General features: G+C 39.9%; 1 protein-coding gene and 1 pseudogene across 3 annotated transcripts in view; both read right to left on the reverse strand.

Annotated features, from left to right (window-relative positions):
- Positions 1-4,405: 4,405 nt before the first annotated feature.
- On the reverse strand, positions 4,406-11,035 carry LOC143679770 (actin-related protein 3 pseudogene; annotated as a pseudogene).
- Positions 11,036-11,095: 60 nt separating this feature from the next.
- The window catches only part of PIP5K1A (phosphatidylinositol-4-phosphate 5-kinase type 1 alpha), a 71,449-nt gene continuing 57,749 nt past the window's right edge, over positions 11,096-24,795 (reverse strand). Inside the window, exons 10-15 of one of the 3 annotated variants that reach the window (XM_077156041.1) lie at positions 18,154-18,202; positions 17,856-17,940; positions 16,756-16,899; positions 16,430-16,559; positions 14,084-14,120; positions 11,096-13,794 (exon numbers count right to left, since the gene is read on the reverse strand). In XM_077156041.1, the coding sequence (XP_077012156.1) occupies positions 13,792-13,794; positions 14,084-14,120; positions 16,430-16,559; positions 16,756-16,899; positions 17,856-17,940; positions 18,154-18,202 (448 nt within the window). In that variant the 3' untranslated portion in view covers positions 11,096-13,791. The remainder of the gene's footprint in view (positions 13,795-14,083; positions 14,121-16,429; positions 16,560-16,755; positions 16,900-17,855; positions 17,941-18,153; positions 18,203-24,795) is intronic. The other 2 variants (XM_077156042.1, XM_077156040.1) reach the window with 2 other exon arrangements.

The following is a 24,795-nucleotide window of genomic DNA, read 5'->3' on the forward strand; positions in this document are numbered from 1 at the left end:
GTTCTCTTTGCAGCCTATAGTAAAATGCAAGAAGAAAGCAATAAGCTGAGAACTGCACAAAGAAACCAGAAACTGATAGTTTGGAAAATTCTGAGCTTCTAGAAAGTGAGACCCCAGAGAATAGTTCCCCACATGAGGATTTAACCAAACATGGAACCAGACAGCTATTAAAAAAAAAAAAGCCAGGATTAGAAATGCAGTTATCCAGGAAGGTTTTGTGGAATGTCTTATTGTCTGATGGTTGTGATTCTGTATGCTGCTTGCCAAGCCAACAAATTTTTTGCAAGATCTGTATGAATGGAACCATGGCCAGTCTGGATGAAAAGGACAGAAAAGGGACAAATTGAAGGAAAAATGTCTTCAAAGGTAGAACCATGGAAACTAAGGTATGGAGCCAAGAAATACCAGGCCAGGAGAGCAGACCCACCCATGCATCGTGCATGTGGAGAGGGTGTATGCCCCAGAGGCAGAGGGTGGGCCTGCAATGTTCAGGAAGAGTTTTGGTGCACGAGGCCTCAGAGAGGGATATATTAAAAACACTCACCAAAGTGTTAGACAGAGCAGGGCCACTCCATAAGCCTTTGGAGAGGGTGGGGCTGCCACTTTTAAGCCCCAAGAATAAAAAATTATTCTATAAATGACTCTCAGACTTTGAAATCTAAAGGAGCTTGCTTTGAAACTTTTTGGAACTGTTTAGGACTTTGGACCCCTGTTTTCCTTTCAGTTTCTTCCTATGGAAATGGGAAGGTTTATCTTATGACTGCCCCTCCTTTGTATATTAGAAGCAGAGAACTCATTCTGAGTGTTACAAGTCTACAACCAGGGAAGAATTTTGCTTTTGGACAGACCATGCCTGTAGCTGATTTTGATAAGGCTTGGTACTGTTTTTACTTTGTATTTGTATTGTTTCTGAAATGATTTAAGGCTTTTGTGATATTGGGATGGAAAGAACATCTCTTTTTGGGGTCCAGAGGTTGGAATATACTGGTTTGAATGTTATGTACCCCAAAAAAACTATATTCTTTTTTTTAGTGTACAAATTTTTAAATTATTATTATTTTAACTGATATATATTATTCATATACCATGTAATCATCCAAACTGTACAATCAATGGTTCCTAATATCATCACACAGCTGTGCATTATAATCACAATTGATTTTTTTCTTTTTTTGTGAAAAATAACACATATACAAAAAAGCAATAAATTTCAAAGCACATCACAACAATTAGTTGTAGAACAGATTTCAGAGTTTGGTATGGGTTACAATTCCACAATTTTAGGTTTTTATTTCTAGGTACTCTAAGATACTGGAGACTAAAAGAATATCAATATAATGATTCAGCAATCTTACTTAGTTGTTAGGCCCTACTTTCTCTGTATAACTCCACCATCACCTTTGATCTTTCTCCCACTCTTTAGGGGTGTTTGGGCTATGCCCATGGCTGTAGCTGATTTTGATAAGCCTTGGTGCTGTTTTTTACTTTGTATTGTATTTGTATTGTTTCTGAAATGGTTTAAGGCTTTTGTGATATTGTGATGAAAAGGACATGTTGAGTAAGGGGTATGGCATGTATAATCTTTTTTTTTTCTGTTACTGTTTTTTTTCTTATTCTGTTGTCTTTTTATTTCTTTTTCTAAATCGATGCAAATGTTCTAAGAAATGATGAGTATGCAACTATGTGATAATATTGAGAATTACTGATTGTATATGTAGAATGGAATGATATGTTAATATTTTTGTTTGTTGTTAATTTTTTTCATTTCAAACTAAATTTATTTTAACATTTGTTCCCCCTATCATTTATTTTTATTCCATATGTTCTACTCTTCTGTTGATATAGTAGCCAAAAGGAGCATCAGACATAAGGTTTTCACATTCACAGAGTCTCATTGTGAAAGCTATATCATTGTTCAATCATCAACAAGAAACATGGCTACTGGAACACAGCACTATATTTTCAGGCAATTCCCTCCAGCCTCTCCACTACATCTTGAACAACAAGGTGATATCTACTTAATGCATAACAATAACCTCCAGGATAACCTCTCGACTCTGTTTGGAATCTCTCAGCCATTGACACTTTGTCTCATTTTACTCTTCCCCCTTTTGGTCGACAAGGTTCTCTTAATCCCTTGATGTTAATTCTCAGCTCATTCTAGGGTTTTCCTCAGTCCTTTGATGCTGAGTCTCAGCTCATTCTAGGATCTCTGTCCCACGTTGCCAGGAAGGTCCACACCCCTGGGAGTCATGTCCCACGCAGAGAGGGGAAGGGTGGTGAGACTGCTCGTCATGTTGGCTGGAGAGAGAGGCCACATCTGAGCAACAAAAGAGGTTCTCTTGGGGGTGACTCTTAGGCCTAAATTTTAAGTAGACTTGACCTATCCTTTGTGGGGTTAAGTTTCATGTGAACAAACCCCAAGACTGGAGGCTCAGCCTATAGTTTTGGTTGTCCACACTGCTTGTGAGAATATCAAGAATTCAACTTGGGGAAGTTGAATTTCTCCCCACTCTCACCATTCCCTGAAGGGGGCTTGCTAATATTTTTCCAGTCACTGATCAAATCATTCTGGGATTCATCGGGGGATCACTCTGGACAAACCAACAAAATCTCGTGTGCTACCTGAGATTCCAAGTATTTATGACATTCAATCAAACTATCTACATGAGTTATATTAGGAAATGTGTAGCAATGTTTAACTGAAGCTTGCATAAGAGTGACCTCTAGAATAACATCTTGACTCTATTTGAACTCTCTCAGCCACTGATACCTTACTTGTGGCACTTCTTTTCCCCCTTTTGGTCAGGATGGCATTATTGATCCCACAGTGCCAGGGCCAGGTCCATCCCTGGAAGTCATCTCCCATGCCACCAGGGAGACATTCACTCCTGGATGTCATGTCCCACATAGACGGGAGAGCAATGATTTTACTTGCAGAGTTGGGCATAGAGAGAGAGCCCACATCTAAGCAACAGAAGAGGTCCTCTGGAGGTGACTCTTAGGCATACCTATAGGTAGGCTAAGCGTCTCCACTACATACATAAACTTCACAAGATCAAGCCTCAAAATGAAGGGCTTGGCCTATTGATTCGGGTGTCCCTAATGTTTGGCACAGTATCTGGGGTTTCCCGAGTGGTAAAGTTTAATAGTTCCATAATTTTTCTCCCATCCCTCGAGGAGACTTTGCCAATACTTTTTGATTATCTGCTCAGTATACTCTGGGATGTTTCCAGGCGTTACATTAAACTACACAGGATTAAAGGCTCTCATTCTTATTCTGGGCTCCCTGTGTTTGGATTGTTTAGATGATCTGTCCAGACAGGTTGAGTTAGATTATGTTTTATAGAAAACCTAGGTTCTGGACAAAATAACACTTTCTTCCTTTGGTCTCAAAGAGTAGATGAGGTTCTAAAATATAAACAATGTCTTCCTTACCCCCGTATTCTGAATTACCTTAATCCCGACTTGATCAGCTTCATTCCTATTTCTAAATAGGAATACATATGAAAATTTTGTATGTACCCCCAGCTATACATACAAAAAACAGCCTCTCAAAATCCAGAAGTAATAGTTACCACTCTGGACTAAATGTGACTGCTGTAAGAGCTTACCATCTAGGCCCCTGCTTTCTTATACTTATTTTCTAAATAAGATCACACAATAATTGCTTTTTTGTTTCTGATTTATTTTGCCTCACCAAATGCCCCACAGGTTCATTCACAAAATTGCATGCCTCACAATTTCATTCCTTTTTGTAGCAGTGTTAATTGCTTTTTGTAAGACATCTTTTTTTGTCCTTCCTTGCCTCCATTACTACCTTCTTTTTGTTTAGATGATATTTTTTATTTTTATTAATAAAACCAATCAGCATATAATATGAACATTTTTTCATCAGAGTTGCATATTCATCATCATGATCATTTCTTAGAACATTTACATCAATTCATAAAAAGAAATAACAAGAAAACAGAAAAAAATCATACATACCATACCCTTTACCCCTTCCTTTCATTGATCACTAGCATTTCAATGTTCAGATGATATTTTATGATACATCATTTGGAATTACTTATCTTTTCCTTTTGTATAGATTTTTTAGATACTTTCTCTATGGTTACCATAAGGTTTACATTTAGCACACTAAATTCATCACAATTTGGTTTGTGTTGATTCCAGCTCGGCCTCAGTGGCCTACACACAGCACCCCTGGTCCTCTGTCCCTCTCTTTCATGGTTCTTTATGGGTTGTGGGCCCCGAACCCAAGACTTGCACTTATTTTCAATGAATTTGAATTTTCAGTCTTATAAGAAGATAGTGTTACAAATGCAAATGGAATAATATTGGAAAATTTATTTACCCATATTTTTACTTACACCAGAAATCTTTATTTCTTTATCCAGCATCGGGACACTGTCTAGTGTCCTTTTCTTAGGACTCCCTTTAGCATTTCCCGTAGAGCAGGTCTAGTGGAAATAACCTCCCAGTTTCCATTTGTCCGAAAATATCTTAATGTCTCCCAGATTTTTGAAGGACAACTTTGATGAGTATATTATTCTCAGGTAAGATTTTTTTTTCTTTCAGCACTTTAGATATGTCCTCCCCCTGCCTTCTGGCCTCTGTAGGTTCTATAGAGAAATCAGATGTTAGTTTTATTGAGGATTCCATATATATGATACATGCTTCTGTCTTGATGTTTTTAACATTCTCCCTTTGTCTTTGCATTGAACAGTTTGATCATAATATATGTCAGGGCAGATCTGTTTGAATTCATCCTGATTGGCATGCATTGAGCTTTTTGGATTTCTATAGTCATATCCTCCAGTAGATTAAGGAAGTTATTGCCATTACTTCTTCACAGATTTTTTTCTGGCCCTTTCTCTCCTCTCCTTCTAGAACACCTATGACGGGTATTGTTTTAGTTTGCAAGTTGTCAGAATGCAATATACCAGAAACAGAATGCTTTTAAAATATATATTTTACTACAGAAGTTATAGGCTTACAGAAAAATCATGAAGAAAATACAGAGTTCCCATACACCCCCTCACACATGCACTTTTCTCTCTTCTTAACACTTTACATTAGTGTGGTTCTTTTGTTACAATTGATATAAAAATATTACTATAATTACACTATTAACTATAGCCCACAGTTCACACAGAGTTCTCTACAGTTTTGTCTTTTCCAGAAAGTCTTATAAACTGAACCATACAGCACGTAGCCTTTTGAGATTGACTTCTTTCACTCAGCACAGTGACTTTGGGATTCATCCAAGTTATGTACATCAACAATTCATCCTTTTTTTGTTGCTGAGCATATTCCACACAGTGGATGTAGCATAATTTGTCTATCTGTTCCACCCATTAAAGGGTATTTGTGCTGATTCCAGTTTTTAGCTATTACAAATAAAGCTACAATGTAGACTCATGAAAAAGTTGGATCATGTTTTTATCCAATCTGCCAATCTCTGCCTTTTAATAGATGAGTTTAATCCATTTACACTTAAGGTAATAACTAATAAGAAAGGATTTGCCATTTATCTGGGTTTTTTTCCTGTTTCATATATTTATTTGTTCCTCCATTACTTCATTTCAGCCTCTTTTGTATTTAAGTTGATTTTTTTGTTGTATAGTATTTTGATTATCTTTACTTTTCTCTATATATTTTAATTATTATCTTTGTGGTTACCTCTGTGATTATAATTATCAAATTAAATGTTACTAAGAACTTAATCTGAATAATACCAACTTAGTTTCAGTAGTATACAAACTTTCTACCCTTATATATCTCCATTGCTCCCTGTGCTAGTTTGAATCTATTGTGTACCCCAGAAAAGCCACATCCTTTAATTATCCTTCAATATTGCTGGGTAAATTCTCCTTTTTAAAAGCCGTTCATTTCTGGTATATTGCATTCTGGCAGCTTACAAACTAGAATACTCCCCTTTCATATTCTCTTAGATTACATCTTTATATACTGAATGCCCATTAACATAGATTTTTAATGGTGGTTTACAAAAACCAAAAGTAAAGTAATACAGGAGTTTCTACTTACCAATGTAGTTACCTTTATCAATGTTCTTTATTTCTTTTTATGCCTTCAAGTTACTGTGTAGTGTCCTTTTATTTCAGTCTGAAGGACTCTCCTTAGCATTTCTGGTAGGGCAGGTCTTCTGGTAATGAACTCCTTTAGCTTCTACCTGTAAATGGTTTAAATTTTCCTTCATTTTTTTTGAAGGATAATTGCGCTGGATGTAGAATTCTTGATAGACAGTGCTTTTAAGGACTTTAAGTATGTCATCCCAATGCCTTTTGGCCTTCATGGTTTCTGATGAGATATTAATTGCTAACTGAGGATCCCTTGTAGGTAATAAGTCACATCTCTCTTGTTGCTTTCTAAATTTTTTCTTTGGATTTTGACAATTTCACTATAATATGACTTGGTACAGATCCCTTTGAGTGTACCTGGCCTTGGAGTTCATTGAGCTTCTTAGATGTGCATATTCCTGTCTTTCATCAGATTTGGAAGTTTTTAGCCATTAGTTCTTCAAATACTTTTTCTGCCCCTTCTTTCTCACCTTCCTGGGACTGCCTTGATGCATATACTGGTACTTGACAGATCCCACAGGTCTCTTAGGCCCTCTTCATTTTTCTTCAGTGCTTTCTTTCTGCTTCTTACACTGGATAATTTCAATTTTGTCTTCAAGTTTATCAATCCTTTCTTCTGCCTGTTCAAGTCTGCAGTTGAAACCTTCTAGTTAGGTTTTCATTTCAATTATTGAACTCTTCAGCTCCAGAATTTGTTTGGCTGCTTTTTATAATTTCTATTGCTTTTCTTTGTTAGTTTTCCTAATTTCCTTTAATTGTTTGTCCATGGTTTTCTTTAGCTCGCTGAACATATATATATATATATATATATATCAGACAGTTGATTTAACGTTTTTGACTAATATTTCCAATGTATATAGACACCATTCCTAAGGGATGGTGTCTATCAAATTATTTTTTTCCTGAGAATGGACCATACTTTCTTGTTTGTATATTTTGTAATCTTTTGTTAAGAACTGGGTATTTTGAGTATTAAGTTGTAACTGGAAATCTTACTCTCCGACTCCTGGAGCTGCCAGTTTGTGGCTTTTCCAACCTACTGTTGCTTCCAAACAGGGAAAGGAAAGAATGAAAAAAAAATTAAAACTACTGTTTCTTTAGGACTCTTCTGCTGTTCTGCCTGTGGTGTTGAAACAATGGCTACCCTTGTTGCTAGGCTCCCATGATCTAAAGGAGCAATGAAAAGCAGTAATAAGCAGTGAGTTGTGGACAAGGTACTTATGCACCAACAGGGTGCACTAGACATGAACTGCAGTCCCCAAAATTGCCTGCTTAGTGGTTTGGGGATGGTAGCCGCTATACAGAAGAAAGGTGAAATTTGCTATTTACCACCTTCTTCATCCAGCTCTCCCTGGATGCTGCAAGTGTTCCTGTAGTCTCTAGGGTTCCAAAATACTCGATACAGACAGTTCCTACCAGTTCAACAATTGTTTTGGTGGAGGGACTAATTCCTGGAGCTTTCTACTTCTCCATTTTTCCACAGTCCCTGCCTCTTCCCCCTAAATTATTAGTTTAAGCCATCTGCTTTTTCCTTTTCTTTTCACTCTAATATTATTTTAACAGACTAGTCTTCGAATTATTTTGTTTTGATCATGTCCTTCTTAGGAGCAGATTCCCTGATTCCCCATTGCCTATAGTTTAAAATAAAAATTCTTCAGCCTATAAGCCCTTGATCTTGGGGTTCGTCCCTATGAAACTTATTCCTGCAAAGGACAGGCTAAGCCTACTTAAAATTAGGCCTAAGAGTCACTCCCCAGAGTACCTCTTTTGTTGCTTAGAGGTGGCCTCTCTCTCTAAGCCAACTCAGCATATGAACTCACTGCCTTCCCTCCTACATGGGACATGACTCCCAGGGGTGTAAATCTCCCTGGCAACATGGGACAGAAATTCCAGAATAAGCCAGGACACAGCACCAAGGGATTGAGAAAGCCTTCTTGAACAAAAGGAGAAAGAGGGAAATGAGATAAAGTTTCCGCGGCTGAGAGATCGCAAAGAGTAAAGCGGTTATACTGGAGGTTATTCTTACACATTATATAGATATTCCTTTTTAGTTTATGGATTGGCTAGAGGTATGTACCTGAAACTGTTGAGCTGTGTTCCATAGCCTAGATTCTTGAAGATGATTGTATAAAGATATAATGTTGACAATATGACTGTGTGATTGTGAAAACCTTGTGTCTGCTGCTCCTTATATCCAGGGTATATACAAATGAGTAAAGAATATGGGTAAATAAATAAATAACGGGGGACAAAGGGTAAAATAAATTGGGTAGATGGAAACACTGCTGGTCAATGAAAGGAAGGGTTAAGGTGTATGGGATGTATGAGTTTTTTCTTTTTATTTTTTTTTCTGGAGTGATGCAAATGTTCTAAAGAAACGATCATGGTAATGAACACAACTGTGTGATGATATTGTCAGCCATCAATTGCACACCATGTGTAGAATGTATGTGTGTGAAGATTTCTCAATTAAAAAAAAATCTTATGGGTTAAAAGAAAAAAAATTCCTCAGCCTAGCACTCAGGGTTTCCAATGTTGTCTCTATCTTTAAAATCAAACCTCCTTCCACAAATGCTTTCACCATGATCTTGTCCTTGTCCAAAAAACATACTATTCTCACACCTCCAGGCCCTTGTTTGGATATGAAAGTTTTCCCAACACTTCCAGTTCACAGTAACCTATAACCTCTACTTTTCTTCAACCCTCTATGTTTTTTTTGTTAAAGAAATTTGTGCCTTTATTAAGTTGGTCTTAGGCTTTAAATACAACAGTTCTGATCGTCAAATTATTGCTTTTTTATTAAGAAATGACAGTACAGAATTGCAATACTGGTCCAACAACCATGTCTTTACTTTTCTTTTAAAGCAAGAAACAGAATGCAAGTAATCAAAAAGCACCAGAAGGCATCAATTAAACCAAAATACTAGCTTCTTAGTTCCAAAAACCCTTGCAAAAATAACCCATGGAGAGGGATGGAAGCAATTCCTAATAACTGGAACCCCATGAGTGTGTATGTCAAGTCTCATGAGGCTATTTATAGAATATATGTTACTTGGTCACTGTTTTTCCTCAAATACTATAGCTTTCTTTGACTTTTTCCACAAAGTATAAAAAGTATGAAATATAAACAAGCTCTTGCACTGCACACTTAGATGTGTACAATTAAAGCATTATAGAGTTATCTACATACCGATGAATCCCATCAAATCTTGGATAATTCAATATACAAAATATCAGGGCACAGAAAGAACTAAAATCCACTTCTTTTTGTTATACATAAGAGTTAATATTCAATCTAAAGAAAAACACTTATTCATTCTAGCTTTTCTCTACATTTGCATGTTGATACACTTATTAAAATATTCCTGTATAATTTTGTTTGGTATTATTATCAGGTCAGGTTTAAAACTTCAAAGTAGCAATCTAGACAAAACAGGTAATCAGAAAGATTCTCTCTTCCCCACCTCCCTGGCCCTGATAACTAGAAGTCAATTTTATGACATGACTCCAAACACTGGGTGTGACAACGGCTAGGTCCAATTTCTTCGTAATCCTTTTTGGTGTGGCATACTTGGTAGAACTCAGGCATGGAGGCCAGCATCAATCCCCAAGCCAAACTGTACATCACAGCATGCAGTGCGTAATCACGTGTACATCAATAGGCTTTGGCTTCAATCCCCTGGCACTCAATTCCTCACTTAATTTCAGCCTGGCATCTACGGTCCTTTTCAAAACTCTTTGCAAGTGACTTCCAAAATCCCTGAACAAGGTTGAACCTCCAGAGAGGACAATGTTGTTGTAGAGAGGATGTCTGACATCAATAGGACAATTCTGAATTAGCTCATCTGCAACTTCTGAGATAGGTTATGTGAAGTCTGGATTAGCAAACTCTGGGTGAAAAAACATTTCAGGTCTGAAGAATCACTCGTAACCAACAACAATGGAAAGTTCTTTCTTTGAGATAGCACTGACTTCAGTATACTGCTTAATCCACTTTGACCCATCTGTGTCATATTTGTTAAATTCTTTTACTAAATCTGGGCATACATAAGTATAGTGCTCCTTTACTGCCTTGGCTGTCTCCAAGGATTGCTCTGGGGGAATTCCTACTTCTCGGTCTCTCAGCCATTGCTGAATAAAACATGTTATATCTTGTCCTGTGATTGGAATGTGCTTAATACAGCTGCCAATCACATGTCCTTCAGCCATAGGAATGACATAAGTGACACCATCTCTACTATGACCGTACGTACAGTCACCTTCCATTCTACTTGTCTGGAAGTCCAGGATGTAGCTGAAGTAAGAACAGCCTACACAGTAGTATACAAGCCTGCAGGACGCAAAACATTATTTCAGCATTATATTCCCTGTTTTCTGGAGTATTCAGGGGATGTTCAGTCAAAAGAAAATAATGGTTTTTGGGTTCTGTCCTTAAATACTTAATAATCACTTGCTACATAAACCTTTCCATCAAGTCCCAATCTTCAACTATTCTGTGGTGGATTGGCCACTTTGTTGCATACAAAGGGTTTTCTATTACTTAATCACCAGTGAGGAAGTCCAGATCATCCACAGCTTTCACCACCCTCCTCTGGGCTAGAACATCCGCTGTTGCTGACTCCTTAGTAGCAATACAGGAAGGGGGGGTACACTTGGTTCTGTATTTCCAGCATACCCTAGTTTTGTGTACCCAGTACCATAGTCCACCACACAGGCCTGCGGCCATCCGGTCATCTTCCTCCTTGCCTGCTGCTCCATGCTGTTGGGGCTGGGGACTAGCGGTGTGAGACGTAGCTATCTGACCCTTCAAGCCAGACTCCCCTGCCTGTCTGGGGGGAACTGGGGAGTCCAAGCAGTAGCAAGAAGACAGCAAGCTCAGTCAGCGGCCACCACTTCGCAACCCAGGGAGCAGTCCCACTCTGTCCCCCGCAGCCTCCTCCCCCTTTCTTTTCCCTCTCCCTCACTTCTGTGCCCACCCTACAACTTCTGCCCCTCACGTCGCCTTCCTCTAGGAAGCCAAGACAGCCGACACCCGGGCCAGGCCAAGACCATCCGCGAGTGCGTCCTCTTCCTGCTTGGAGCGGGCGGCAGAGCATGTGCAGTGGGCGCCAGCCATCCGCAGCGGCCCGGTCCTGACATTGGCCGGCTCCCCTTCAGGCTTTCCGAGAGTAGAGGAAGTCTGCCCTGTTCTCCTTCTGAACCGTGAAGGGGCTTTTCGGTTCCACATGCCCATTTAGCTTCATTTACTTTGTTGTTGGATTGAGGAAGGCGTGGAGGTGCACCCTCCAATCCCGAATACCATCCTTTATTTTCTGTACCAGTCTTTTAGAGAATTTATATCCTTAACTGTATCACATCTAACACGCTGCTTTTGTGTAGGGGTGTATGTATTCCCCCATACTGTAAATCGTTGAAGAGCAATTACTTCTTTTGAAATCCACCTGCCGCATAAATATCTATAGGATTACATTATATTAACCAGAATGGGGAATGGAATAGAGGTATAGAAAGAGAAAATGCTTAATCACTTCTCTCCTGTGTCCATCACACCCCCATATGCCTTGTTACAAGCCCACCTTGTCTAGGCCCCTATCACAATAAAACAGCCTACAACCTTATTTAAAAAAAAAAAAATCAAAGCTGAGGGAAGCAGTGTTTATGCTTCTATGCTTTTCTACAAGTAATATCCCTAGAGCCAGGTCAGAGAAGGCAAAGGAAGAGAATCCTGGAATTAAGCTACCTCAAGCTGGTTTTTCCCACTATACTCTTTCCTCTAAAACTGAGTAAATTTTGAGCTTCAATCCCTAAATCCCTAAGTTACACTGGCTTACAAACTAGCAAGAGAACTAAAGTAAATCCCCTCATATTCAGTCACAGCTTTTCCTTGTCAAGTTCACGCTATTAAGATGGTGAGGTGGATGCCAGGGAGGTAGGGAATGAAGCCATTTCTCTAAGCCTGAGTTACACTGAAACTAGAGTGAGGGAAACTAGAAAGGATTCGGCTTTTGAACAAAACTGAGCCTGGAGGTATCAGGGACGCAGATGCGGTATAGTGTATGGGGAAAAAAACAGGAAGAAACAAGAAATCTAAATAACTAATAAAAGTTTAATACATTAAGTCCAGATATTTATTACTTTTATACTGCATTTGCCATTTCTGAACAATACAAAGTAGAGGCAAACAGTGACACTTCATAAAAATGAATTCCCTTCCCTAAGACCCAGCCCTCCCTCAAATATCCAACCCCCACCCCGAACTCTGTCCTGAATAAAACACTTAAATACATCATAAATAGTAAATTATGAAAAAAAAATTAGCAAGAACTGTTTCTTTCATTCTTGTAAAAAAGAACATGGCAGCAAAGACAGGCAGCCAGAAACTGGCTTGGGGTGTCTAATATAGACAGTTACTTGGGTATGGACTAACCTACTATTAAGGTAGGGTGGGATGGAGAGGGCAAAGTATGGGAATTCAACAATATGCCTGAGACACCAGGCCCCCTTCTCTCCCTGACAAGACTGGAAGGATGAGATCAAGAACCACAATCCTTGGAGAAGAGGGCTTACGTAGCCCCTATGTCCAACTTCTATGCATAGAAAGAAAGGCAGGGCATGTGATACAGCAATGACCTCACCAAAGCAAATACCTGCTGGCTCCTCATGAGTTTAAGAAAATATTCTCTAGCTTCATAGATACGGACTGCCTGTTAAATAGCACTTTAGTTCTACAAACAGCAAAAATCTGTTGGGAAAGGTAAGAGCAAAGAGGAAATCTCCTTTGGAGATCTAAAATTCATTTGATAAGCTTTCATATTTAGAAAAACAACCAGAATATATATCAAATTGCAAAAGAGAAATAACAGCTGGGCAGTAAGTACGGTCTTGTCCAGGAGGGGCTGTTTTCCTAGCCCCATGATTGTTTCATTTTTTTTTTAACAAAAGGGATAACGATTACCCCATGTCCCACTCTTTCCATTCCTTCAGTCTTAAGAAATTCATAAAGAGAGGAGGAATTAAAGAGGAGCTGCTCCTGGAAGAGCAACCACCACACTTTTGCATCATGAACACCAGAACTCTTCTGAGGGAAACCAAAAATAGGCATCTCTTTGTCTGCCTTAAAATTGTGTGCTATGCACTGTTTCTTCTTTCCCTTTTATAAAGGAAAAAAAAAAAGAAGGTTGGTAGGTTAAATACCCTTACTCCTTGAAAAACCCTTACAGAAGTTACAGGAAGCTTCTTCCAGGGACTGGAGAGAAAGAGCTTAGGTAGAGACCAATGCGCCAGCAATCATGTCCTGAGGGAAGCGAGTCCAGCTCCTGGTGAAGGTAGATGAGGGGGGAAGAAAACCACCAAGTCCAGCAACCCCGCTTCCAGCATGGAGAACAGGAGTTTGAAAAATTCAATTGAGGAAGCCAAGGCTCACCAGTTCAAAAGTCCTGCCATCCAACTCTGATGTGGAAGGGATGGTGTTGACCTCAACTGTCTGAGGCCCAAATGCCCATCCAAGAGGAAGGGGAAGGAGAAGAGGGTCTTCTTCAGCAAGGAGACAAAGAGTTTCCCTAGCCTCCATTACACCCATTGTTTTGACGAATAAGAAGGAAACTCAGCATTGCTGGGTCAGGGCTGATGTTTTGAGATCACAGAGATGGCAGAATCTTGTTCCAGATCTTCTGAGGTGTTTTGCTCACTGAAAAGGGAAAGAGTGTAAAGTTAAGGATGTGGGGATATGAGATGAGGAGGAAAGAATGGAATTCAAGTTAATTTCAACCTGGATGGCACAGTTCAAATGTTTTCTTCTATTTCAATTTCAGTTTCCAAGTGCAAGGGTACAAAAAAACCCCAAAATGTTTAAAAAGCAAGGTTTAGCGAACACTTAATCCCTCCAACCTTGCCATTTAACATCTTGCTCCATTCCACAAGTGATCTTCTTCAAAACCCTTCAAAGCATTCACCTCCCCTGCACCCCAGACACTCACATGGGTGACCTCTGATTCTGCAACTTCAAGCGTTGAACTAACAAGAGAGGAAAAAAAAAAAGAAAAAATAGAGGCAGAGAGAAGAATTAGAAGATAAAAAATAAAGAGGACTCTCCTCTCAAGTCAAATATCTTATACTCTCTCCAACTTTCATTTCAGAATCAATCAGAACGAAGAAATTAAGAAGCTACTAGATTTAGAGAACATTATTTTAACTTTAGTTTTTTGAGTACTATAAAATATTTCCTAGTACCCACCCCTGTCTTTAATACCCAGCTATGGTAGGGAGCCTCTAAAATGATCATTAAAATTCCTGCCTCCTGAAATTCAGGGCCTTGTTCAATATCCTCCTCTTGAGTGTGGGATGGATTAGTCATTCCTCTTTAGTGACTTAAAATGTAGCACTGGTGATATTGAGATTGGGTTACAAAAGCACTGTGGCTTCTACTTGGGCAGAAGTGTTCAAGGTGTCATCTGGTTTATTCTTACTGCTCATAGTAAAATGTAAAAGAGGACACAAATAACTTGAGGAAAGGACTGTTAAACAAACCGAAGTCAGGACTAGATAGTTTTGAAAAATCCTCTGCCTCTTCAGATGACAAACCATGCTAAAATTAAGAACTAAAATTCAGGGCACTGCTGGGAAAATGTGGTCTAAAGATGAAGTTAAGGGTATGACTATGAAACATTTTTTCAAGATCTGGGAAAGATCAAAGGTGATGGCTCAGAATACTATCAGTCATACGAAAGGTCTTCAAGGAGATTAAGGGTGTGTCAACTGAAAACTAAAACATCCAAAAAGCTTAGGACTTATCAAGAAGAGATTTGTGGGGGCGGTTTTTCTCTCCTGAAGCAAATCTCAGTGAGGTTCACAGGCAGCCCACAAAAATTTTCGAGAGAATTTTATCAGCTGAAACACTGCCAGAGTGGACTGAAAGGAACAAAAACAGTGCAAAAATTAAGAGACTATTGCTTCCCCAAATTCTAATAGGAAACTAATCAGCTACAAACACATTCTAGCATTAATGAAAAAGGAAGACTGAGAAGGTAAAGCGGAGAGCCCAGAGGGTGGAGTCAAAAGCCAGTGCAGAATTATTCCCATGCTTTGAGACCTAATCAGAAAACTTCCAATTCCTGAATTTTGGTGCCTCCCATTTTCCCTCTTTCGAAGAGGAATGTATAGCAATCTTATGACTACCCTACCAATGTATGCTCAGTGTCTGGGGAACTTAGATAACGTGTCTCTCCAGATTCACAGGTTCACAGACTGAGAGAAACTGTATTCAAGGAGATGTGCTTAGAAATACACCTGGGTGGCCATGTCCACACCTGGACCTGATTCAGATGACAAAATTCTGGACTCTGAGCCAATGCTATAATGGGTTAAGACTTTTAGGGGTGGAGGTGGGGAGCCAAGTGTATTCTGCACATGGGAGGGATGTGAATCATTGGGACAAGAGGGCAAACTGTGATAAGCAGTTTCTAGGATGTTCCCCAATGATCTTTGTCTTCTGGTATTCAGACCTATGTGTAAACCCTAGCACACATGATAAGATGTCAATTCTGAGGTCTCGTTACAAAAATACCATGGCTTCTGCTTAGGTACATTTTTTTTTTTATCATTATCTCTGAGGGAGGCCAGAAGCCTCCAGAAAACAGTCATAGAGGAAGTAAGGTCCTCAGTCCAACAACCACAGGAATTAAATTCTGTCAACAACTACACAAGTGAGGTTAGTAGCAAATCTACCCCAAGCTGATTCTTCAGATGAAACCCTAGTCTAGCCCCAGCCAACAGTACAACTGTAATCTCATGAAAGTTCTTGAGCCAGAGGACTTAGCTAAACTGCACCCAGATTCCTGATCTACAAAAATTAAGATATATGTTCGTTATTTTAAGCCACTAAGTTTTAGGGTAATTTATTACAAAGCATAGAGAAATAACATACCAGGTAACAAAATCAAATCACAATTTAAAAACTTGGACCCTTTTGAAACACTGTTCATTGTCTTCACCATCTAAGGATCTTTCCAGACTTATATGCTAAGCTGAGAATTCTCACTCAACTCATCAGAAGATGAAGGGTTAATTGGGGTATTCTGATTGAATACCAGAAAAGTCCACACACAAAGCTTTCTCCACTCCCTAAAGATACAGCACTGTTGACATTCTTTTCAAAATACCTAAGGATGAATTATTAGGAACTTGTACAAATCTAGCAAAGAACAAAAGACAATGATTCTTACAAAAAAAAAAAAAAAACAGAATTACAGGTGTCTTCCTGGAGAATATGGACCTAAGGACCTGAAGAAGTGAGATTACATGGAGAAAGGGGTCAAGGAACTAACCTTGTACTTAGTATCTGCAAAGTCTCTCCAACTACAGGTGTGAAGCTGGGGTCAGAAGTAAGTGAGTCCTCACTAATTTCCTCAATGGGTGGTGTCTGAGGTAAAACATCAGGGCGACCAAGGTGGACACCTGGAAGGAAAATGAAGGGAAGAATTCATTAAATAGAACAAAAGAAGATGGGGTGAAGGGAATTTATGTTAAAACATACAATAACAACAACAACAACCAAAAATATATATATAACAACTTGGCTTCTCCTGGACAGATAAGGATTCAGAAGGGAGGGTGTGCCCAATCACATGGGGACCCCAGCCCTTGCGCTGACCTGGCTCCACTTCCGCCTTTGTTGTCACTTGTGCCTTGTGTTCCCCAGAGACCGATGGCTGGCCAATGTAGGCGTTGCCGCTGGGGCCTGCCCGCCGAGAGAAAGATGAGCCAGATCGAAACTTTTTGGAAGGAGAGGGCTTCACTTCAAAAGGGAAAGAGAGAGCCTACTTAGCACCGACTTCAGAAACCATCACCAAGATATAGATACAAATTGCTAGTGCCCCCAACACACCCAAAGTTGTTCTGCAAAGCAGACAGAGGATTAAGGTCAACAGAGATGGGCTCTAACCTACTCTCCAGAAAAAAGAATCTGACTTTGCTTTGGAAAGAAGGGACCTAGAGGAAAAGGAATACATACACACCTCCAACCTCCAACCCACAACCTTGATGTAGCTTCCACTTGATGAAATGTCCTCTACTCCTTAATTCCCTTCTTTAATCGCATTGTCCAATAAAATCTGACGATGACAACCCTTTTGCTTTATATCTTAGCACACAGTAAGCACGGAGATAGTAACTTATACTTGTTCTTCTAAGTTTCTTAAGACTGCCTGGCATGCCTAGGTTCTACTGCCCCACTGAGGGACAACTGATATCTATGTTGAAGGGATGGAAGGAGGTGGAATTTGCTGGTGGCAACAGCTTGGAAACTCTGGAAAGAAGAAGAACATTGGAACTTCCTAGAAAGTTGAGAGAAGAGACTAAGAACACTTTGCTAAGCAGAAATCAGTAAATGCTTCTCCAACTACTTGATCCTAGTCTGAGAACGCGCCTTGGTTCTTGGAATTGGCTCTGCCTACTTCAGCCTGTGACATGGCTCCTATACCCACAACTCTACATTTTTTTGCAATCCCATCAGTTCCCCAGAAATGCCCCTCACCTCAATGACACATGTAGGGCGAGCCAAGGAAAACACAGCAACTTGGAAACAGCTGGGATAGAAAGACTGACTGACACAAGGATGGGCAGCAGTTCTCACAGGATATGGGTGGCACAGGAGAGGCCTCTGGCCTTGGTAGCTCCCTGCCAAGGTGTCCTGCCTCCCCATCTCCTGGGGTAAGGGAGTCACTGAGGGGTCATCTGGTAGAAGCCACTTACAGGGAATCTTCTTGAACACTGTGTTGCACATGAAGCGCTGGAACCGTTCAGCATAGAAGCCTGGGCGATGCACCGATACAGTGTCCTGCAGAGCAGAAGGGATGGCTGCAGAGTTAGAAAGAGAGAGGTCCAACAAAGGGATCACTTGTCCAAGGGACATTTTCCCCTAGGCTGAGACCCTAGCAGAAGGAAAAAACCCACAAATGAAATAAGTAATAAACAGAAGAAACTGAGGGGGAAATTCAGAAATAGGGGAGACAGAAGGAGGGGGGAAAGCCTCCAGTTGATCGCTACTCACTCCATCATGTACCAGAGCTTTCCAAGAGTGTTCCAACTTCTTAATAAACCTGTCAAGAAAAAGTTATATTAAGCACTCAGTTTCTGAATGAATGATCTTAGTGTTTTTTTTATTTTAGGGGCTAAAAGAGGCAATGGTAGTAGAAAAACTTGAAAAACAGAAGCTGAGAAAGCTTTCCCACTAGGGTATGCTGGCTTTCCAAAGAATAGGTATAGTGGTGTTTGTTCTGCATGGAGACCAATGCTGTTTTTCCCTACGAAAAGGATAGTAAATATATCCATGGCAAGTTAGGGGCAAGAATATTTCTTGTAAAAGGAGAGGCAAACTAGACTGTAAGCTCTTACAGCAGATACATTAAGTCCAGAGTGGTAATTATTATTTTTGGATTTTGAGAGGCTATTTTATATATAACCTGGTATTTAGATGTAAGAGCGAAGCTGATTAGGTCAGGGTTAAAGTAATTCAGAACACAGGGGTAAAGAAGTCATTGTCTTTATTTTAGAACCACACATACTCTTTGAGACCAAAGGAAGAAAGGTTTATTTTGTCTGGAACCAAAATTTTCTGTAGCACATGTCTGTACAGCTCATTTGAACAACTGAAACACAGGGAGTCCAGAGTAAGAAAAGAGGGCCTTTAATCCTGTATAGCTTAATGGAGTGTCTGGATACATCTTAGAATATATTAAGAAGATAATCAAAAGTATTGGCAAAGTCCCTTGAGGGATGGGAGAGAAAATCTGGAACTATTAAACTTTACCACCAGGGAAACCCCTGATACTGTGTCAAACTCTAGAGACAACCATATCAATAGGCCATGCCCTTGATCTTGAGGCTTACTCTTGTGAAGCTTATGTAGGTAGCAAGAAGCTTAGCCTACTTACAGGTATGCCTAAGAGTTACTTCTGGAGGACCTCTTCTGTTGCTCAGATGTGGCCTCACTCTCTTCTAAGCCCAACTCTGCAAGTGAAAGCACTGCCCTCCCCACTACATGGGACATGATATCTAAGGGAGAAACTCTCCCTGGGAGAGTGGGAGAGGACTCCCAGGGATGAATCTGGTCCTGGCACGATGGGATCAAAAATTCCATCTTGACCAAAACGGGGGAAAGAAATGTAATTGATAAACTATGAGGGGCAGAAAGAGTTCAAATAGTCGAGATGCTACTCTGGAAACTGCTTTAATGCAAGCTTCCGTTAGACATTGCTACCTATCATAACTTGCCAAACCCCAACCAAAACCATTCCAGCCAATCCTAAAGAACACCTAGGGCAATATATAAGATTCTACAAAGGCTCCATGCACTAGAGTAACTTTCCAGAAACCTACAACCTCCAGTTGGGTCCCTAGACCAGATAAGCCCTGAAACCTAGAGGGCCCAGCCTCTCCAGAACATCAGCTAGTTCCATCTCCCTATCCCATATTAATGACAGCCCCTTCCAACATGAAAAAGTTAGAATGGCCACAGCCCAAATACCCCTAAAGAGAGGGAAAGAAAGATCAAAGGTGATGGTGGAATTATACAGAGAAGATGGGATTTAATAAATGAATATGCTTGCTGAATCAATTTAATGATATTCCTTTTAGTCTTCAATATCTTAGAGCAGCTAGAAGTAAAAACCTAAATTGTGGGCTTGTAACCCATGCCAAACTCTGAAATCTGTTCTACAACTAATTGTGCTACTGTGCTTTGAAATTTATTGTTTTGTATATATGTTATTTTTCAAAAAAAAAAAGAAAAAATCGATTGTGATGATAAAAAGATATCACTCCTTCTAGCTTCCTATACTGTGGAACAGCTAGAGGGGAAAATCTGAGATGATGGTATGGTAGCCCATGACAAACTCTGGGATATGTCCTGTAACTATTTGTTGAAGAGTGTTTTGAAAACTATCGCTTTTTGCTTTATATATATATATATATATATATATGTTATATTATACGATAAAAAAAGTTAAAAAAAAAAAAAAAGGAGAGGCAGAGCAATCAAAATGCAGGAAGATGGCGAAGTAGGGAGATCCAGGACTCACTTCCTCCAAAACAGCAAGTAAATAGACAGGAACCATCCGAAGAAGCTATTCTAAGGGTCTGGTGGCCAGAAGAACACTGTATAGCATCTAGGGAAGAGTGGGAGGAAGAGGTGCATGAACTGCGATAAAGAACTGTGAGTAGCTTGTTCTGCAGCAGCTGCCACCATCCTTCCCCCACTCTCAGGGTTAGTCACCATGGGATCCAGCCCCCGGCTACCTGCTGCTGTCAGAAAGGGACATAAAACTCTTCTTCCCAAGAAGAGGAGGTGGGGAGGGGCACAGCTGAGCACTGATCACAGCTTATGATTAGCAAATTCAAATCACCAAGGCCTAGTTCTGACCTATCATTTCAACCCTTCCTGGATAAAAGTGGGGGCAGCCATTGCTTCAACCCTGCCCCCGACAGGCGAGGAGGCCATGGAGGTTTAAAGACACAGTGTCTCCTTAGAGCAACGGCGAAGAATTTGCTGAAGGGTGCCATCTGCTGGCAGGCCAGGAAAGCACAGCTTCAGGGAGCCATCAAAAAGGCTTTGTGGTTTCTGTCCTGTCCCCCCTGGGCACTTTGGAGTCAGTCTATGGCCCTTTTGTGGGTCCCTGGCTGTTCTGACTGGAAGATAGTGTCTTGGGAAAGTCCTCTCCAGGGTGACCATCCCCCCAGTATTTGCCCTCCAGGCAAAAGCAGCGAGGAACAACAAAAGAAGTGTGTGTGTGTTGGGGGGGGGGGGGAGACATATAATGGAAAAGAAAAAACAAACAGAACAGATCAAGATTCCCAAAGAAGACAGAGAGAAAAGGAAGCCTTCTCCTGGGAGTGGAACAATTGTACAAATAGTGCAATCTTAAAAAACTGTCCTGCATATTCAAGAATCAAATGAAAAAGAGCTGAAAAAGTCTGATCAATTAAACACGGGCTATTATGAAGGTCTAGAATACACTGAATCAAGTGTCAAAGAGCCTTAACACAAAGCCAATCAACAATAGAATTCTAGGCAAGAGAGAGAAATTGACCTTCAGAGAAAACCCATCAAGATAATCAGATGCCTAGGTATCAGCAAAAAGTTAAAAGCCATACTAAGGAACAGGAAGATATGGCCCAAAGCAACAACTTAACACTTCAGAGGAGACACAGATTTTTGAAACAACTAATCAAAGATGTTCAAACAAATCTCCTAATTCAATTCAAGGAGATGAAGGAAGACATGGCTAAAAAGATAAAGGATAGTCAGCAGTGTAATGGTGGTTCAGTGGCAGAATTCTCACCTGCCATGCCAGAGACCCAGGTTCAATTTCCAGAGCCTCCCCATGCAAAAACAAGCAAACAAAAAACAACAAAGAAACGGATAAAGGATAGTAAGAAGATACTGCATGAGCACAAAGAAGAATTTGAAAGTATAAAAAGAAACATATCAGAAATTACGGGAACAAAAGCCACAGCAGAAGAAATTAAAAGTACACTAATGGTATACAACAGCATACTTAAATAGGCAGACGAATCAGTCAACTAGAAGACAGGACAATCAAAATCTTACAGACAGAAGAACAGAGAGAGAGAAAAGAATGGAAAAACTGAGCAGGGTCTCAGGGATTTGAATGACAGCATAAAGCACACAAATATACACATAATGGGTATCCCAGGAAGAGAAGATAAAGGAAAGGGGCTAGAAAGAATATCTGAGGAAATAATGGCTGAAAATTTCCCAACTCAAAAGACTAATAAATATACACGTCCAAGAAGCAAAATGTATGTCTAACAATAAATCCTAATACACCTACTCTGAGACATATACCAACTAGTATGTCAAATGCCAAAGATAAAGAGAGAATCCTGAAAGCAGCAAGGGAAAAGCAATTTGTCATATACAAGGGAACCACAATAAAACAAAATGACGATTTCTCATCAGAAACAATGGAGGTCAGAAGGCAGTGGTATGATATATCTAAGGTACAGAAAAAGAAAAACTGCCAACCAAGAATTCAATATCCAGCAAAACTGTCCTTGAAAAATGAAAGAAGTTTAAAATAGTCACAGATAAACAGAAACGGAAATAATCTGTCAGCAAGAGACTTGTCTATAAGAAATACTAAAAGGAGGCTGAAAGAAAAAGAGAGGAACGAGGGGTTTTGGAGGAGAGTGTAGAAATGAAGATTATTAATAAAGGTAACTAACAGGGTAAAAGAGAGCCAAAAAAATTTAAAAAGATATCACATAAAAACCGAAAGTCAAAACCGAAAGTAAAGTACTGCTTTACAATAATAACACTGAATGTTAATGGATTAAACCCATAATCAAAACACATAGATTGGCAGAATGGATAAAAAAAAAATACGATTCATCTATGTGTTGTTTATAAAGTAATCACCTTAGACTCAAAGACACAAACAGGCTGAAAGTGAAGGGATGGAAAAAGATATTTCACGTAAATAGTAACCAAAAAAGAGCAGGGGTAGTTACAGACAAAACAGACTTTAAATGTAAAACCGTTATGAGAGATAAAGAAGGACAATACATATTAATAAAAGGGGCAATCCACCAGGAAGAATTAACAATCATAAATATTTATGTACCTAACTATGGTGCCCTAAAGTACATGAGGCAAACACTGGCAAAACTAAAGGGAGAAAGAGACGTTTCTACAATAACAGTTGGAGACCTCAATAAACCACGCTCATCAATAGACAGAAAGGACATCTATGCAGAGGATTAATAAGGAAACATAGAATGTGTATAATATGATAAATAAATGAGACTTAACGGACACATACACACTGTACCCCAAAACAGCAGAATATACATTCTTCTCAAGTGCTTATGGATCATTCTCCACGACAGACCACATCCTGGATTACAAAATAAGTCTCAGTAAATTAAAAAAGATTGAAATTATAAAAAGCACTTTCTCTGACTATAACGGAATGAAGCTTGAAATCAATAACAGGTGGAGAACTGGAAAATTCACAAATATATGGAAGTTAAACAAAACATTGCTAAATAACCAGTGAGTCAAATAAGAAATTGCAAGAAAAATCTGTAAATACCTTGAGACGAATGAAAACAAGAACACAACATATCAATCACCCCCACGAGAACCTCTTTTGTTGCTCAGATGTCTTCTCTTCCTCAGCCAACACGACAAACAAACTCACTGCCCTCCCTCTTTCTATGTAGGATATGAATCCCAAGGGTATGGATCTTCCTGGCAACATGGGACAGAATTCCTAAAATGAGCTGGGACTCAGCACCAAGGGATTGAGAAAACCTTCTCGACTGAAAGGGGGAAGAGAGAAATGAGACAAAATAAAGTGCCAGTGGCTGAGAGATTCCAAACAGAGACGAGAGGTTAACCTGGAGGTTATTCTTACACATTAAACAGATATCACATTTTTAGTTAAGATATATGGGAGAGGTTGGAGGAAAGTGCCTGAAAATACAGAGCTGTGTTCCAGTAGCCATGTTTCTTGAGGATGACTATATAATGATATAGCTTTTGCAATGTGACTGTGTGATTGTGAAAACCTTGTGTCTGATGCACCCCTACCCCACACACTGCTTCCCAGAGGGGAAAGGAAAGAGAGTTTACCAGCAGCAGGGGTTGAGCACAACCAAATTCCAATTGTGGAATTAATCAATAAATTCTGACTACTAAAAATAGGCCCCCAGCTCAGCTGAACCTCCAGTAAAAGTGGAGGTTGCTGGTTTTTGCCCCAATACAGAGGGGGCAGGGCTGACAAAGGGAAAAAAAAAAAGAGGTTTTTTTGGATTTGAAATGGTCTGGGCCCTGAAGGAAAGGAGGGGGCACACAGGACCTGGAGATACACAGAGCAATGTACCAACTTAAGCTCTTGATTGGCAAACCCAAGGAACTGGGGTCCTGCTCTGAAAAGGATTTTTCTCTTTTGTTGTGGTAGCTGTGTTTCTATGGCTTGACTGCTCTTTGGAAACAGCTGCAAGGCTTCTCGGGCTCCATTGCCCCAGGCATAGGCAGAATTAAGCTTATTTGAGTGCTTGTCTGGAGCCTGTGCCTTCCCCAGGAGAGGGTTGGGGCCCAGCTCAGATGGAATCCCTCCCTCAAGGGGTTCAGACCCCAGGGTCTGGAAAACTGGAGCGATTAAAACCAGCCTACAACCTCTCCTCCATCTCCACCATGCCCCCAGCAGGGAGAATATGCTGCAGTTAAAGGTACCACATCACCTTATGCTGGTGGGACCTGCAGGCAGAAAAGTGCCACATACTGGGTTGGATAGGAAAAACAGAGCCCAGAAAAAATTCATAGGAAAGCCTTTCAACCTGCTCAGTCTCACCTTCAGAGAAAACTGACACAGGTGATTCTTTCCTCCTGACAGGAGGCCAGTTTGGTCTGGGAAAATCTGGCTGGGGTCTAATTAAACCCTCCTAAGGGATTGGGGGGAAAAGCACCATACAGGCAGGGCAAGAAACAAGAAAACAAGAACTGAAAAATTCTGATCTGTTAAACAAAATCTAAGCTAGAGGTCCAGAGTAAGCTGAACTGAATGTCAAAGAACAGATAGACAACAAAGTCATCCAGCAAGAAATCTGTAGGTAAAAAAAAGTGAAAACAATCTCCAGAATAAACTAATTAAGGTAATTAAATGCT

Source organism: Tamandua tetradactyla, chromosome 4, assembly GCF_023851605.1.
Source record: "Tamandua tetradactyla isolate mTamTet1 chromosome 4, mTamTet1.pri, whole genome shotgun sequence".
Taxonomy (NCBI): domain Eukaryota; kingdom Metazoa; phylum Chordata; class Mammalia; order Pilosa; family Myrmecophagidae; genus Tamandua; species Tamandua tetradactyla.